The sequence below is a fragment of the Xiphias gladius genome, chromosome 23 (genome assembly GCF_016859285.1).
Source record: "Xiphias gladius isolate SHS-SW01 ecotype Sanya breed wild chromosome 23, ASM1685928v1, whole genome shotgun sequence".
NCBI lineage: Eukaryota > Metazoa > Chordata > Actinopteri > Istiophoriformes > Xiphiidae > Xiphias > Xiphias gladius.
In genome coordinates, this window is record NC_053422.1 from 12,975,876 (window position 1) to 12,993,000 (window position 17,125).

Here is a 17,125-nt window from a genome sequence, read left to right on the forward strand (position 1 = left end):
TGTGCTTAAAGTATCAAAAGTAAAAGTAGTGGTTCTGCAAAAAAGGGGCACCTTTGAACGATATACAATTGTATATGACAATATTAGATTGTTAATCCTGATGCATCAATGAAAAGGGAGTCTTTTACTGTTGTACCTGGTTTAAACTGGATTTAGGGCCTGGTTCCCTCCAAAGAGTCACAAGATAAATCTGAGTGGGTCATCAGATGAATAATTTGAGAGGGAATGAGAAAAAACAAAGTTCTGCTAAACAGATTTGTATTCATTTTTTAGACCAAAGGTAATGATCTCCAATCGGGACCTTTTTTGTGAAATATTATATAATTTTACATCTTTGGGCCTAGAGCAATTATTTAAGTGAAACCATCTGATGGCAATTCATTCTTTGGTGGAGCTGCTTGTTTTAATCTTTGATAATATTTTGTGTTTTATAAGCTTATCATGTGTTTATGTGTAAAATCTTAATATGAAAAGTAAACAGTAACTATATCTGTAAAAAAAAGTAGGAGTAGTTAATTAAAAAGTACAACATATAAGTAAAGTACCTCAAAATTGCACTTAAGTACAGAATTTTAGGAAATGTGTAGTTACTTTTCACCACTGTCCAAAACCCAAAGATGTTCAGTTTACTATCACAGAAGAGTGAGAAAACCAGAAAATATTAACACTTGAGAAACAGGAACCAGATATCTTTTGCCCTTTTTGCTTATAAAATGAAATATGAAATTATTAATCAATTAACAATATTTTTAATTAAGTCATGCAGCTCTAAAGAAAAGAAGAAGCCTGAAAAAATATTGGATCTTCATGATTCAAAAACCAGCTGTAGTATCATTTTTTTGCCGTTTGTGGCAGTAAAGAATCCCGTGGGTGTTAATCTGCCAATAATTCGAAGGGGGAAGAAGTGAAGAGCCAATCACAAACCAGGGCTCCATATTGAACCGTTGTTTTGATCCGAACATTCGCTCTTTTACTACAGTTTATTTATTTTTATTTTTTATTTTTTCAATTAAAGAAGCCATAGCTTGAATAAGAAGACAACTGAATCCATTCTCACACGGGAACAATGAGGCTAACGGATATCAGAAAGTTAAAAGTGGCGGAGCTGCGCTCCAGACTTAAAGAACTTGGGCTGGACAGTAGAGGACTGAAGGCTGAGCTGGTAGACAGGCTGTGGTCTGCTTTGGAGAGAGGACTGAGTGGGAAAGACGGTGAAACAGGGGTAAAACTAGAACATGACGGCTCACCGACACCTTCAGCACCGACGGATACAACGGAGGTCGTCGCACCGTCCTCATCACCACCGACAGAAGCGGGAATTATTGCGCCATGTAGCCTAGACAGCACCAGAGAGTATAAAGACACCGGTACACAGACTGAGACTGGTGCCGGTGTAACAGCACTACAACACGGCTCTGAGTTGGTTTCAGAGTCCGTTACGGGATGCCAGGCTGAGGAAGGAGAGGTGGATGGTCCCGGAGAGGACAGGAGAGCTCTGTCATCAGAGGAGACGGGCAGGGGAAGAGCTTTCTACGAGTTCAAAGAGGAGATACGATACAAAAGGTAATGCAAGATAGACAGTAGTTAGAAGTATTGTGAAAAAGCCCCCACAGAGAAGACGAAGTCGTTTAAAGGCTGCAGGGTCAGTGAAAAAATACACTTAAAGTACATTTTGTGCAAAAGTTTTGGGAACTAAAAATAAGTGAGGATGCTTTCCAAAAAATGGCCATGATAGTTTTTATTTATCAGTTAACTTCTTCCAAAGTGCGGTAAGCAGAAAAAACCTGAATCAGATCAATATTGGTGTAACCACTCCTTCCCTTTAAAACAGCACCAGTTCTTCTCTTGTGCAGTTTTTCAAGGTACTTTGCCAGGTAGGTTGTTCCAAGCATCTTGGAGAACTTGCCACAGTTATTCTGTCTGTGTCTTCTGTCTCTGCATGTGATCCCAGACTGACTCCACGATGTTGAGATCAGGGCTCTGTGGAGGCTCTATCCTTGATCTTCTCATCTCTGAAGATAGTTCTTTATGAGTCTGGTTGTATGTTTAGAGTCGTTCTCATGCTTCCTGATGTAATTACGTGATGGATAAGAATATAAACATCCAAAGTGTTTAAAACTTTTGCACAGTACTGTTTAAGTGTTTAAAATTAAAACAGTGTATAACAATCAGATATGAGGGGAAACAGCATTTTAATAGGGTTTACGTTGAAAAATAGTGAAACTATCCTTAACTTGGGCTGCAAAAATTCAGGGGCTTCTATTCTATTCAGGGGCTTTTTAAATCTTTTATGAAATGGGTATTATAAAGCAGCATGTGTCTGTATGTATCCCTTCCCAAACAGAGCCAAATCACCACAGCCTCCAGTGGATAGAGAGGAGGCAGAGGAGAACAATGAAGATAAAGTGAGAGTAGATCCATGTGAGTCGTTGAACAGCACTCACCACCTTTTTGGTGGACAAACATGAAACAGACCTCATGTAGATATAGTATTTTAAACAAGGATGAAGTAATTTTGTCAAGAAATAAAATTTAATGTCATAACAGCAGTGCAGAGGCATTTTTTATCTTTTTTTGTTGTTTCCACAGATGACAGTCACCTCCATTTTGAGGTGGGTCCTGATGGATCCGGTGGGCAGCCACGGTTCTGGGCTCAGTTCCCCTCACTGTGGTCAGGCTCCAGGCTCACTCACGGGGTGCTGCAGGGCAGGGTGGGCTTTGAGGTGAGGCTGGAGAGGAAGTTGTTGACTAAACAGCTGGAGGAACAAGAGTTCATGGAGCCCTATGGTCTGAGGGTAGGCTGGTCAGTGGCTAACACCTCTCTGCTGCTGGGTAAGGATTAGCTTAATCATCATTTCATCCTGTTTCCCTGGATAAGTTAGGTGAACAGAGTCACCTTCTCTAGAGATGTTTTTGTTTTTGTTAAAATGCCTTTAATGGTAACATGCTTCGATCTCCCTCTGGTTTACAATGTGTCTCACACCAGGGGAGGATGAACTCTCTTTTGCTTATGATGGGCGCAGTAAAAAAGTGTCAGGTGGAAAGGAAGAGGAGTTTGGAGAACCTTTCTCAGAGGGGGATATCATTGGCTGTTACGCTGTGAGTTACACTTTTATACTTTTTAAGTTTTTCTTCTCTTTATTTTCTCTGGGATCCAGTTTTAGAGTGAGTTTTCTCTGATCTCAACCGTGTATGTGTGTGTGTTATATTTACACCTGCACACCTGCAGTCTTTCTCCGCAGGCGCTGCCATTCAACTCTCTTTCCATAAGAACGGTCGTTTCATGGGTGTGGCCTTTTCCCTGGGTGCCTCTGTGCTGCAGGGTGTTCCTCTTTTCCCTCACGTCCTCTGTAAAAGCTGTTCAGTCAGATTCCTCCTGGACCCCACAACTCCTCCCTGGTACCCTGGCCCTCCAGGTTTTACACCGCTGGCAGCTCTCCCTGCTGGGCAGAGGGTGCGCTCTACATTTGCCCCTTCTTCCAGAGCACAGTGTGAGGTGAGAGATGGGCTCAGTAGCTGGGTTTCCATCCAAAGTATTTTTCTACAAATTAATTTAAAATTTTAATACTTACAAAAGACATACATATAATCCCATCAACCCAGTTCAAACCTATTGAAAAAAACACATAAACAAAACAAAGGAACAGGTAAGGTGATCAAGCTTTATACAGTTCGAGAAATCTGGCCAGAAATGTAGTGAAGGCCACGACCTTTTCGCAAAGTGACAAAATGGTTAGTGTCACAGTCAATGGCAAAAATTGCTGTAAGTGGATTAGGAGTATTTGTTACATGAAAAACATTTTGCGATGTTTTAAATGATAACTGGAGCTGCTTTTGATCAAGGTGGGAAACGTGAAAGAAACAAAACATGTGTGCTAGGTTCACCAAAGGGATTTGCGAAGAAAAAAATAATCTGTTACCCCCCATAACTGAAGAACTTCTAGGAAAGAGACATATGTAGACTTCACACGATCGTCTGACATATGGTTTAGTTTAAAGCAGTTTTTATAGTCTTTAGAAATTACAGATTATTGCTTTTAAATTAATTGTTAGGCGCTTTATTCAACATTCCCTCCTAGTAGTATGGTTAGGGTATAGATATGAAAAATTGCTTTTTTTGGTTATTTTCAGACAGGATATAAAAAACAGTCAACACAAGTTGAAGCAAAAGTGCAACAACAATTCTTAAATAATCCGTTCTTAGAAGCCTGTCTATTTTTTGTAGATATTATTTGTGTGCGCAGTACAGCCTGCACACTTGTTAGATTTTATCTTTCTCTTCCTCCCCCTAGGTGTTGTTGATGGTGGGTCTTCCTGGTTCTGGGAAGAGCCACTGGGCCAAGACTCACATGAAGAAGCATCCAGAGAAACAGTACAAGCTGCTGGGCACAGAGGAGCTGCTCGCATGTATGGTGGTCAGTCAAACCTCCAGTGTTCTATCTTATGTTTTATAATCACATTCAAAGATGATGTTTAAGTTCTGGCTAACTGATACAAAAAGATTTGACACGTGTGTGTGTGTGTGTGTGTGTGTGTGTGTGCGTGTGCATAGAGTGGAGGACAGAGCAGCAGGCTGCAGCAGGCCTCTCAGTGTCTAACTGATTTAATCAAGATGGCTGCTCAGACTCCTGGCAACTACATCCTTGACCAGGTAACCCTTCACCTCTAAACATGTACCAATGTGACTCTGAAAACCCCTTTAAGTGACATTGTTGACACGTGAAACTTACCTGTATATATCTGACTATTTTTAAAGACTTCTTGTCCAGTTTGACAGCATTGAAAATTGTTGAAAGCCTCATGGTGTTCCTCGCAGTTGTACACGAGGATTGACGGAAGTAGATTTATGAAGATCAAAGAAAAGAGACCTTGAGAGAAAAGTTCAAACTCTGTGTGTTAACTCATTTCTTACTTCAAAGCACCTGTATGTGAGACAAGCTACGGTCTCACATGAATATAAAAGACGTATCAATATGAATATCCTCATAAGCACGTGGAATTAATTAGTGATTAAAGCACTGGAACATCCACGGATGTAACAGTAGTAGTTCAGTTCAGGCCTCTCCATTACACTGTACTCTGACTCTTCAGTTACTTTACCACCTTCTCTTTGTCATCTGTGTGTTTCCAGTGCAACATCCTCTTCTCGGCACGCCGTCACAAGCTGCAACTGTTCGCAGGCTTCAGGCGGCGTGTGGTGGTGGTTTTTCCATCTGCCGACGAGTGGAAAAGACGACTGTTGCAGCACCAGACGAGTGACGGGGAGCAGATCCCAGAAACCGCCCTGCTCAAACTCCAAGGTCTGACTTATGCATATTTTATAGGAAGTATAACATCGAAGTGATTAATAAGCGGATGGCTCAGTGCCAATTTACACCAACAGGGTGAAGTGGGTTAATCTGCTGTTAGCAGTCGATTTGAAAGGCATTTCTATTAGGAAAGGAACATTTTCTTGTGTGTCTCTGTTGCTTTCTTTCTTTGGGGAGTGGGTTAAATGACTCCCAAAGAGAAAATGATGTTTAACGACGATTTAGGTAATTCTGTGAAATTTAGTGATTTAACAGACGTATATTAGCCTAATAATCCGACTGAATTACCAGTCTATCTGCAGGTCTTGAATAGTCTTAAAAGGCTTTGGATTGAGTTTCCTTAAAACTCATCCTAGAAGGTATGAAAAGGTCTTAAATTTAATTAGCAAGTGTCTCAAATATTTCATTTTGTCTGCCATTGGCAGTAATGTTAGTTATAAAATGTTTTTGTGTCCGATTGCAGGCTGACACACCTATAAACTAAAAGTCAGCACTATCTGATCCATAGCAAGCACTGTCACTACTGCTACCTACAGCAGATAGGAAGCTCATAGTCTCATAATGAGCGTTGACTTAAATGAAATAATCATTTGTAACTGGTTAACCATCCATTCACTTTCAGCCAGTTATCTGGATCCAGGTCGTATTAACATAATTAATTACAGTTGCAAGTGAACCCTTTGGAATTACATGTATTTATGTATAAATTTGCCTAAATATGGTCAGATTGTCATCTTAGGTACAATTATGAACAAACACAATCTATTTGAACTAGTAACACACAAATCACTGTATTGATCGTGTCCATACTGAATACATCATTCAAACATTCAATGGGAACCCCCGGGCTAATTGCCTCAGCAAAAGCTAACTGGAGTCAGGAGTTAGAGAACCTGGAGTACAATCAGCGAAACCAGATTGGAGGTGTGGGTTAGAGCTACTTTGACTTACAAAAAATGTGCTATTGCATCGGCAGATGCTTCCTGCCATTCACAAGAGAATAGCAATGTGAATCATGCCACACAAAAAATGATATCTCAGAAGAATTACAATCAAGAATTGTTGATTGAAGTTGGATAGGGTGACAAACTAATCTCAAGTCCAAAGTCAGACAAACTAACTGTGCTGTGGCTACTCCCAAGAAGCAAAGATGACTCCAAAAGCACAACACATAATGCTCAGTGAGGTAAAAAGAACCCCAGAGTAACAGCTAAAGGCTTAATGGAATCACTGGAGCTGGTTAACATCTCTGTTCATGAGTCTACCATACGCAAACCATGGTGCATGGTGTCCAGGACGCCATGGAGGAAGCCCGTGCTCTCTGGAAAAAAAAAGGCAGGGTCACTGTCTGGCAGCTGACGCTCAGAAGAAGTTGGGTGATGCAGCAGGACAACGGCCAATTCAGTAAAGACACAAAGATCGTTATTGTTTTTGTGTTATTAACTTAAGCACATTGTGTTTGTCTGTACTTGCAGAAAACCAGGTCATTCCAAAAAGTTCACATACGTTTTCTTACCACTGTATATCATTAGGAATTGTTATGTATTGCTGGGAAGTACTGAAAAAATGTAATATAATAAATGATTGTAGGCCTTATTGTCCCTACTGGTTTTCCATCATACTTTCATACTTTGGCCAGTATGATTGTGAAACAGGTGTTAAATTGCATTCTGTGTAGTATTAAAAACCATGGCTTAAAAAGTTGTAAATTTTACCTGGTGAAACCTGCAGAAATCCTGGTTTTCACTTCATTATTCTATTAATATTCTATTTTAATCACTGAAAAATTCAGAGATGTGGGCAGCAATTAAGAGAAACTAGGCTTGAAGTGTATGGAACTGCAGTACAGACTGGAGCCTCTGGTTACGCAGACAATTACACATTAACCTGAGACATCAGTCATACAAATTAGTTCAATTCAGGCTGAGCAATACATGCACATAATCTATGTAATGCCTCTTCAATTTTGACCTCAGTGAGCTGCAGTCTTCCAGAGCAGCAGACTGACCTGCTGGAGGAGCTGCAGTATGTTGAGCTGCCTCAGGAACGGGCGCAGACGCTCCTGCAGGAGTACAAAGACTGTGCTCGCAGATTGCTGCCACCCATCCCCAAACAGGACAGGAAGAAAGCCCGACTTCACAAGAAAAGACCCCACCCTCAAGGCCCTCCGCCATCACATAGGATCAAGTGGACTGGGATAAATGGTCAGCATGAAAAATGATGGAAAGTATTTTGGGAGCCTGATCTTTTAAGATGATAGTTGATGTGGTTTTAATTTCTGTGTTTGTAGGGTGGAACGACCCAAGACTCAACATCCATTCATGGAGCCAGCACCCAAGATATGTGAGTACCATGCAGCTGTGAAATCCTACACAACATATAAAACAACCCAAACCTCACTATAACGTAATTTCTATTTGGTGCTGTTGCTTTAAGGTTTAAACCAACCAGTTTTGTCTTGGACAAAATCACGTGGTCTCTTAAACCTCATTGCTGTCTCCTTTATCATGTATAAATCACCTCAATGCCACTAGAGGTCACCATTTCTGATGTTTAACTTAAACCTGCCACAGACACGGTTTAAAAGGAGGTTTGCAAATTCAGTATAAAGACAGATATTTGCACTGAAATACCGTTTAATTATTTCTAAAAAGTTAAATTTTTTTCATCTATCACTGTCATAAGAATCAAACTAATATATTACATTTAAAGTTTATCTTTATCATCTGCCTCAGTTCATTTCTTCACTGTAGAATAGAAAGTTAATATCTATCTGCCAAGCTAAAGAGGTCAATATATAGAAACCATGGTTTAATTACTGCACCAGTGAGGTGGACATGAAGTAATTTTGTCGGCAATGTAGGCAGGTGAGACACACGTACTGCAATGTTCACTCACCCGAGGCTGTAAATTAATCAGAAGAAAAATTATAGATGTATTATAAGACCGTCTCCCACTGCTATTTTAACATATATCTGAGTATTGAATATTGGTACTGCAGTAGATTGTAAGATTGTAAAGAGATGGTGTTACTGATGTAGGGGGGAAATATTTTACACGATTAAAAAAATTATCAATACATTTGTGACAGTACAAATGCATTATAAATCATAAAATGAGCAATGTATACATTTGCAACAGTATTTATAATTTCTTTCCTTAGTAGTTAAATGTATATTGGCCAAATTGGAAAATCGCACCGATTTTGGACTAAAAGGGAAGCGTTTTTTTTACTACTTCCATTTACCAGCCTCTCAAAGTCTTTCATTAGTTCAAATATGAATGTAAGGCACATTGTCTTTTTCAGAATAACCAGGACTATTTGAAAATGATTTGAATAGTTAAATGTTTAAAGATGTATGATGGATTATATGCTGTATACAGGTAGAATTCAGGTTCGCCAAGGAAAAAGTTACAAAAATGCATTTTATCAAAATTATGCAGGTGTCAATTATAACAGCTCATTGATCAGCGAAGAAGTGATGTCTGTGAAGATTTTAGTGAGCCTGAGAGGAAATTCAGGCTTATAACAGCCTCATAATCAATAGATAAAATAGGTGATAAAATAGGCTAAAATTAATAAATTAAAACAACAAAAATTTATCCATAGTAACTATTACTCAAGTTTTACTCAAATCAAACCATGTCACTATTACTGTACCAGGATGAACTATTAGAATGTAAGTTATTTACAAAAGCATCGCAACCAATAAATATTGGACAACTATTCAGTAAAGTCTTTAAAGCCTCTTTCCCCCTTAAACAGAATGGGACACAACTTAATTTTGATACTTACGTGTTGATTGAATCGTATAAAAACAGATAAGGAGAGTTACAAGCAAGCACAATGGCTCATTTAGCTTATAAGAACCAGGGCTATTGATATATTGATTGACAGTTCGGGTGCAAGCCTCACTCACAAGAGCGAGCAGATTGATTCATTAGATTAATTACTATTTCTTCTTTATTACATTCTCATTTGCTAGTTTATTAGGCAAACCTAGCTATATCTGGCTTTACTGCTGTTTGAACAGCTTAAAGTTCTGGTTTATTTGTTCCCATTCTAAACCTCAGGTCAGCTAATCAGAGCTAGCTGAAGTTGATTTCACAGACTGAATAAAATTACATTGTCCGTTTGTATCATTTACATTTCAGTGGAACGTCGCTTATCAGGACCCGAGCTACAACTACAACAGAGACTTTGGTTACAGTGGTTATGAGGGTTACTGGTGAAGAAACCGATGCTGCTGCATTACCTGTGTTTACAAGGAAAATAGGTCTTTTGATCAGTCATTTAATTAAAAAAAAAAAAAAAAAAAAAAGAGCTACATAAATTATCAGGAGGACTACAGAATGTATGTTGCACTCCCTGCTTTGACCAATCAATGATAATCAGTGTTGTTGTATTTTATAATTTTAAATGCTGAAAGCCAGGTCACTTTTTAGGATTTTTATTGAAAACATAAAATTTTTTAAAAACTGTTTTTACTGTACAGTGTAAAAATTATGAAAAATATACAAAATTTTGCCCAGTTTTGACACAAGCATTGGTCACAGAGTGCTTAAAGTAAAAAAGTAAGTAAATCCCTGAGCACTTATGAAAAGTTTATGTTTGTACATTGGATCATCTGGATTAGTTTTCTGGTGCGATCAGCTGAGGGTCAGGTCATCTGCTCCGGTCTCGCTCTCCATCAGGTTTCACTGTCTGATAAAGCAGTACAGCTCCTTTAGCTGAGGGACACAGCTCTGACCATAGAGCGCTGCTCCTGTCCAGCTGCAACATCTCCTATGAAAAACACAGACAACAAAATGCCAAATATCACTATGGTGTGATTAGGTATTTACCTTGAATCCCAGGCATTTGAAACACAACTTTTGTATCTTCATCTTATTATAAACTGCACTTTCCTCCGAATGCAGCTGCCAAAACCAGAAAGCTCATTCTTGAGTTGCTATGCAGACAATTATACATCTGTTACTATCGTTTACTAACTGTTCTGCTGAGGAAGATGATGTCTGTGGACTCGTGGGCCTCTGCTCCTCCTTCCCAGTACAATTTTCTGACTTCATCAGATGTCAGTGAGCAACTGAGGATACACAGATACAACCGACTCTGCATTACATTACATGTTCTTTTATTATTTGCCTCTTATTTTTTTATCAGGAACTTTTAATGCTGCAATATTGATGAGGTCTCCCTTGCAAAAATTTTAAAATGTATTTTTAAACTTCAAATTGGACATGAATGTTAAATCAATAACAAAAAAAAACCAAAACATTGTGTTGAATCAGACAATGTCACAATGGACAGTGGTACTACGGTTTCTCTCCATTGCCTTTCTTGAATTTAAGTCAACTTTTTCTATCAAGAGATATCAAGATGACAGGTGAAAATTTCTGATATTGCCACGTCATGTAATTTAAAATTATATTTTAAAATATTTTATATTTGCATTTTTGACATTCATACCAGACTGGATGTAGCAGGCCTGATTGTGAGGTTACTCATGGGATTTGTTTGGAAAAATCAGAGTGCAAGAAAAACTTCTTTTTCCAACAAGGTGAATGGTGTTGACTGGCAGAGGTTAGTTGCTATTTTTCTTAGTATACATCCGTAAATAGAAATAAATTTAAACAACCTCCATTTAATATTTGTTTTTTTTTAAACAGAGACAATACTACTAGCTTCTAACTTTCTCTCTGAGTGATCATTTTACAAGTAAATATAGCAGAAATCACAGCATAGCCGTTGTCTTTAATTTATGTGTATGGTGATTTTGTCAGATGACATCGCAGTTATAAAATCAGGATTTGAGCAGGGCAAAGCAGCAGCTTGGAGATGGCTTGGAAGTGACAGCTGGTTAACATGTAGTCTTAATGGGTCAAGTTTCACTCACTATTTCATATTTGTTCAGTTGTCTGACAACAGAAACACAAACACATGTAAATGAGAACAGCTTTATTGGGAATTCGGCTGTATCAAAATACTGTATATGTGAGAACAGAGAGTAGGAGAGAGGCAGATAAAGGTCAGTCCAGCCACATACTAGGTTTTGACCTACTTTCGTTGTTCTGTCTTGTGAAATATTGTGTTTTCTAAAGTGTTGTTGTGTTCTCTATTTTGTAATCGTGTTTTGTCCAGTATTGCAGCGTTTTGCACCTCAGGGTCACTCTACAACACAGATAAATGTTGTTACACAGGAAAAAAAAAAAAGCAACGGACTAATTTGCAGCCTCAGTTCCTGATTGGGCTTTTAAATTCACGTTAAAACAAATAAACAAACTACCAGATAGAACAGAAAGAAAAAGAAAAAAAAACAGGACAGATTATGTAAATGTGTGGTTCTATGTGTTTATATATTGTACATGACTGTGTAAGTATTGATATATAGAGGCTGGGCCGTCTGTGTGAGATGCTATGTATGAGTACATGCATTTGACCAGTGGATCCTTTTACAGCAAATTCAATGGTTATGTTCTGGATGTTTAAGACAACGATTCACTCACTTGTTAAGAAAATTCAAAATCTGATCGTGTTAGTGATACTTAGGGATTTCACGCAGGTATAGTAATTTTTATATCTATATCTATACAGATATATATAGTTATCTGTATATCAAGAGATATATAGAGGTACATAATTTTCTTCTTCTAACAGTGGCATTAATCTTATTCTTCACTTTCCTGAGCAACTTTTCATGGCTCCACTTTAAGGAAATGCTGCTTTAAGAGAAAGCAGCGCTACGGTTCATTTTTTCATCAGGATTAAAATTGGGGGAACAGGTACCTGACGTAGAACTCGGCGCTTGGTCGTCCAGCGCTGGTGTGATTCAGAGCGACACCCATCAGGATAGGCTCTCCGAGGCGGCTCAGAGGAACATTCACCTGAAGAGAGACAGAGGGAAGATGGGATGAAAGAAGCAAGAGATTAAATGTCTAACACTTGTAAAGAGTTTCTGAAGTGAAAATCATGATTTTAGTCTTGGCTCTTTGTTGAAATGCTGACTGAGCTCTTCAATATATTCAAAAATCAAATTATCAAATTATATTGTTTTATGTTTACTTTTGCATTCTTTGCATTTCTTTGCATTCATTCTAGAACTTGGTTGATTTATTAATGTTACATAGCATTACTGACATAGCAGAGATATTGTCGGGTATATGTGGTGAGAGCGCTGAAATGGTTATTCCTGAGTATGTATGTGTAGGATCTGAAAATGTCTTACTTTGGCACAACCAAATTTTCTGAACTAGTCTTCACTGGGGTTATTTCATTTATTTTTAACAAACTAAAATGTTTTCAGATTAATTAGAAAGATGTTACAATCGCTATTATACGAATAGAAGTTTTATTTGTGGCCAGCAAAGTTTTTCAGCCAGTATAGTTTTTCTTCACTGTTTTATTGAGTCTTTTGAGCTTTTCTTTCATGTGCAGGTTTCATAGTTTATCACTCAATGACAGAAACAGGCTGAAAAACACCATATTTTCAGGTTTGAACTTCTCAAATGTGAGAATTTGCTGCTTTTAACACTTTGATTCGAATCTTTTTGGGTTTTTGACTGTTGATCACACAATACAAGTGATATCACTTTATCACAATTTCAACTCTGGGAACATTTGATGGACATTTTTCACTATTTTATAGACTAAAAAATTAAATCAACAAAAAAAGGAATCAGCAGATTAACTGATAATAAAAAATAATCCATTATAGTACATAGGAGTGAAAGAAAGGGACCTGGGTTTATTTGGTGACTGATAAATCCTGTAGAAATCAGTGAGCACATGAAGCATGAAGCTCTGGACTTACTCTGTGAATTCTGTAAATTCAGCTTTTTTATTTTAGTCTGTCAGGTCATTTTTGCCAAACCCTGCTCGTAGCAGATCTTCACAGAGAAATGAAGGAGTCACATAAAAGAAGTGATTACTGTGTGACTAACCTTTACTAACTCTGTTTTACTTTTTTACCGTCTTACAGATTTAGGAGTTAGGCCCCGGGTGTTCTCAGCCTATACAATTTAGACCATCTCAGATTTAAACATTCTTTCCCACTAGGCACCTGTTTCTATTATTTTAAGCACCTTACAGCATTCACATACCACTCTCATCCTTCTATGCAACGTGCACTCCACATACCACCTGCCCACACACTTTGCTCTTTTGCTATTTTGTCATGTATTTCTTTTAGTTACTTCGTCCTTAATATGTTTCTTTACTTAATCTTTGAAGCAGTGTGTCTCCCTTTTGTCACGGCCTTAAGAGACGTACAGTAACTCACTGCTAAACTAAATATCATGGATTAACAACTTTACAGTTGGCTTTTGAGGTGAATGAAGACAAACCCACCTCATCTCTGATCTCAGCACACACAGACGAGAACAGCTCAGAGACGACAGCCTCTGGCCTCTGCTGCATCACGACCATGCTCACCTCCTTACACACCACCTGAAGAGAGCAGTGATGGTGTTGATAACACATCAAGCACATTAGTGACATTAATTCGATTTATTTCCCTTCACCTTCGGCTCTGGGTGACCTCCAGGGATGTCCAGGAGCCCCCCTGCCTCCGCCACCGTCTGGCTCCTCCTGATCAACACTAGCTGTCCATCATCTGTACACAGGACGGCTCCCACACCCAGAGGCTGAGCCAGCAGCGCCAGAGGATCGCTGAACTCTGCCTCTCCACGCTGACAGAGCTCTGCCACTCGACACGACCAGTTGGTTCCCAGGTAGTCCTTGTAGCATGTAAGGCCAAGTCTCAGAGTGAGGAGCGGCCCAGTGTCCCGATCATCCATGTTTTTATCAGTGTGTGACAGAAGTTCAGTTGTTCCACAAGTAGAGGAAGTTTGTTCCAGTGAACTAGCTGCCTGTTGGATGACAGCCTCTACATTTTCTGTCTGATTTATAGCCCTGTTTCTTGGGTCCAAACTGTTCTGAGCAGCATCATGCAGAGGATCAGTGTCATACATTTCCTCCTGTCTCTGTCTGCTAGATAATTTGTCTTCCTGATCCTCCACACAGTCTAAGGAGGGTGCTTTGGATGAATGAGTGCAGGGCGAATGTTTAGGAGAAGCACAGGATGATGAGGGATACTTAGGGGAGGCCAAGCACAAAGAGTGTAGTCTGAATTTGGCCCCATTGAAAAGCCACGGCTCTTTGGACACCCGCTCTGTCCACACCTCCTCTATGTGACGCTCTAGAGCCGGATCTGTCTGCCTGTTAAATCTGAGGAGAGGAAAAAGGAAGTGAAACAAACTCATCAAGTTACTACCATTAAATTTTGTCCGCTGCCAACTGCTATGTTAAACTGATTGTATATAATGCAGAGCTATAACAATCAGTCGATTAATCAGTCAATCAATAGAAAATTAATCTGCAACGGTTTCTATAATCCAATATTTTTTAATTTTTCTATGTTTCATTTATTAAGTAAAAATGCAAAACCTTTTTTGTTTCCACCTTCTCAATAATGTAATTCTTTTTCTTTGTCATACATACATTTTGGGTTTTGGACTGTTGGTCAGACAAAACAAGACATCAGAAGACTTCACCTTGGCCTCTGGGAAATTGTAACAAGCATTTTTCACTTTTTTCTGATAGTTCATAGAAAAATGATTAATTCCGATAATAATCTGCAGATTAATCAATAATGAAAATAACTGTTGGTTGTAGCATTAATATAACGTGTGGTATACAGTAATATAAGATGTTATGAACTTTCCTACCCTAATATAGCTACGTTGAATGTACCCGTGTCACCTTGGTAAAATCCTATAAACTGAGTGTCATTAATGATCAAAAGGTTACCCCCTCCCCCCAAATTATCTACCTCATAGGGTTGAACCACAACATTATGTCCAGCAAAATATTTCAGATATCTATATCTAACTCTATGGTTTGAGGCCACTTCAGAGGCCACGATTTATGATCCTACCTTTCAGAAAGCTCCACTTGTACCTGAGACTGCAGAAGCCCCCTCCAGTCTCCACAGTGCAGCAGCACAGACACCTCGGGATCCGTCATTCCTCACTGTGGATTATCATCATCATTATCATCACATCTTCGCTTATTTCCTCGCTCTGAGCGGTTTTGTAATGTCACTTCTGGGTGTTTCCATAAAAATTACATGCATAAAAATAACTTAATTGTTTTTAACTGAGAACACGTCAAAAGATAAACTTTTTTTATGATGTACCATGATACACGGTATCATGTATCATTCAAGTACTAAAAAATGAAAAAAGAGAGGAGAAAAACAACAAACAAACAAAAACATGGATACAATACAACATGAAACACAAGAAGTACAACAGAGACAAAACAAAATAGAAAGACAAGCGGTACACAAAACAAACAAAGTGTTACACATAAAACTGAAGCATGACACAGGATAATTTATTTAGTAAGGGTAAAATATTTTATTCCCATAGTGGCCTGCAACCTGAATCATTATAACAACAAAGACTGCCACGATTCTGCCACACTACTGTCCACAAGCTGTGACACGCAGATCAAATATTAAATACATTCTACCATATCTCGTCTTACCATGTCTTACCAGTAAAAAGTTTTTTCTCCTATTTTTTAAAACTAATGCATTCCGAGGCTCTCACTTCATCTGAGTTTTAACACGGCTCAGTATGCTATTTCTCCTTACACTACCAACGACCACTCTGTTGGTCTCTAGTAGTGTAAGGAGAAAAACTGAATAATCAGTCCAATTACGAGATAATTAATTAATAGGAAAATTCCACATTCATAAGAAGAAGTGGACTGACTCCAAACAAAATTATGGACATTTTGTCAAGGAAACTTGACAAAAGACTTTAAAAATAAGAAGGATGAAAACACAGCATTTTTTAGGTCTGCCCCTAACGATTAGTTTTATTATCGATTAATCTACCGAATGTTTTCTTAATTAATCAATTTGTATATAAAATGTGAGAAAGTGGTGAAAAATGCCTGGGATCATTTCCCGCAGCCCAAGGAAATGTATTCAAATGTCTTGCTCTGGTCGACCAACAGTCCAAAACCCAAAGATATCTAGTTTATGATCACATGTGACCAAAAGAAAAAAGCATTAAATCCTCACTTTTAAGAAGCTGAAACAAACAAATGTTTAGCATTTTTACTTGAAAATTACTAAAACTATTAATCGATTATCAGAATAGCTGACGATTTTTTTTTTTTTGTTAATAGTTACAGCTATATTTCATATTGTTTTAATGTATTTATTTATTTTTCAGCTTTTTACTGATTGATTATCCTGTTATATGCATTTGCTTTAATTTTCTGGCAGTATCCCTGGTTCGAGCTGTCTTGTTTGTACATGATGTTTCATGTATACACTCTTGTGTTAGTAAAGGAAGAAAAAATGAAAAAAAGAAAAAAAAAATGAAAAACGCTTGTAGTGACAACAACACCAGAACTGGGGTGTTGTCAGAAGTGCAGGAATGTTGAAAATGTCAACCCACAGAGCAAAAGCATGTGCTTTACTGTGTATTTGACCTTTAAAAACATATTGAATAGCTCACACGGCTATTTGGGACTCGATCTGTTCAGTTTTGACGGTGAGTTGAGTTAGTCTGAGTGCTGTAAACTGTTGGACCGACTGTTGGACTGACAACTTCAGCGCCAAACTTTTAATTCATCCTAACATCCTGAGCGCTGAAAGAGGAACCACAGACTGAGTACAAATAGCAGACTATCACTTAAAACCTTAGTGGACATAAAAGATGAAATATCTTTGTTTATCTTACCTTCCTGGGTGGAAGTGTCCGCAAAACGACAGAGTAGTTTCTTCTTCTTCTTTTCA

General features: G+C 38.3%; 2 protein-coding genes across 3 annotated transcripts; one reads left to right on the forward strand and one right to left on the reverse strand.

The window, feature by feature from the left end:
• Nucleotides 1-909: 909 nt before the first annotated feature.
• Nucleotides 910-9,633, forward strand: si:ch211-107m4.1 (heterogeneous nuclear ribonucleoprotein U-like protein 2). Its single transcript, XM_040120160.1, has 11 exons — nt 910-1,563; nt 2,345-2,421; nt 2,590-2,832; nt 2,987-3,099; nt 3,230-3,496; nt 4,293-4,415; nt 4,553-4,651; nt 5,132-5,300; nt 7,286-7,513; nt 7,600-7,652; nt 9,465-9,633. Exons 1-11 carry the CDS (start codon nt 1,067-1,069, stop codon nt 9,540-9,542), a joined length of 1,947 nt encoding a protein of 648 aa, XP_039976094.1. The 5' UTR covers nt 910-1,066; the 3' UTR covers nt 9,543-9,633.
• A 124-nt stretch (nt 9,634-9,757) lies between these two features.
• On the reverse strand, nt 9,758-17,125 carry nudt22 (nudix (nucleoside diphosphate linked moiety X)-type motif 22). 2 transcript variants are annotated; one of them, XM_040120162.1, is made up of 7 exons: nt 17,070-17,125; nt 15,245-15,339; nt 13,830-14,535; nt 13,657-13,755; nt 12,097-12,194; nt 10,303-10,396; nt 9,763-10,095 (listed from the first exon to the last, which is right to left on the reverse strand). In XM_040120162.1, the coding sequence occupies exons 2-7, from the start codon at nt 15,331-15,333 to the stop codon at nt 9,976-9,978; spliced, it is 1,206 nt and encodes a 401-aa protein (XP_039976096.1). In that variant the 5' UTR covers nt 15,334-15,339; nt 17,070-17,125; the 3' UTR covers nt 9,763-9,975. The 2 variants fall into 2 exon arrangements, with proteins under 2 accessions (XP_039976095.1, XP_039976096.1); XM_040120161.1 differs by lacking the exons at nt 15,245-15,339; nt 17,070-17,125 and adding an exon at nt 14,809-15,238 and having other exon boundaries at nt 9,758-10,095.

Coding starts and splice junctions, on each gene's coding strand:
- si:ch211-107m4.1 (XM_040120160.1), top strand. CDS start 1,067: ATGAGGCTAACGGATATCAGAAAGTTAAAAGTGGCGGAGCTGCGCTCC. Junction 1,564..2,344: donor GAGGAGATACGATACAAAAG/GTAATGCAAGAT, acceptor CTTCCCAAACAG/AGCCAAATCACCACAGCCTC. Junction 7,653..9,464: donor GGAGCCAGCACCCAAGATAT/GTGAGTACCATG, acceptor TTTACATTTCAG/TGGAACGTCGCTTATCAGGA.
- nudt22 (XM_040120161.1), bottom strand. CDS start 14,915: ATGAACTATCAGAAAAAAGTGAAAAATGCTTGTTACAATTTCCCAGAG. Junction 13,756..13,829: donor GAGGTCACCCAGAGCCGAAG/GTGAAGGGAAAT, acceptor TGCTCTCTTCAG/GTGGTGTGTAAGGAGGTGAG. Junction 12,195..13,656: donor GTGCTGAGATCAGAGATGAG/GTGGGTTTGTCT, acceptor GTCTCTCTTCAG/GTGAATGTTCCTCTGAGCCG.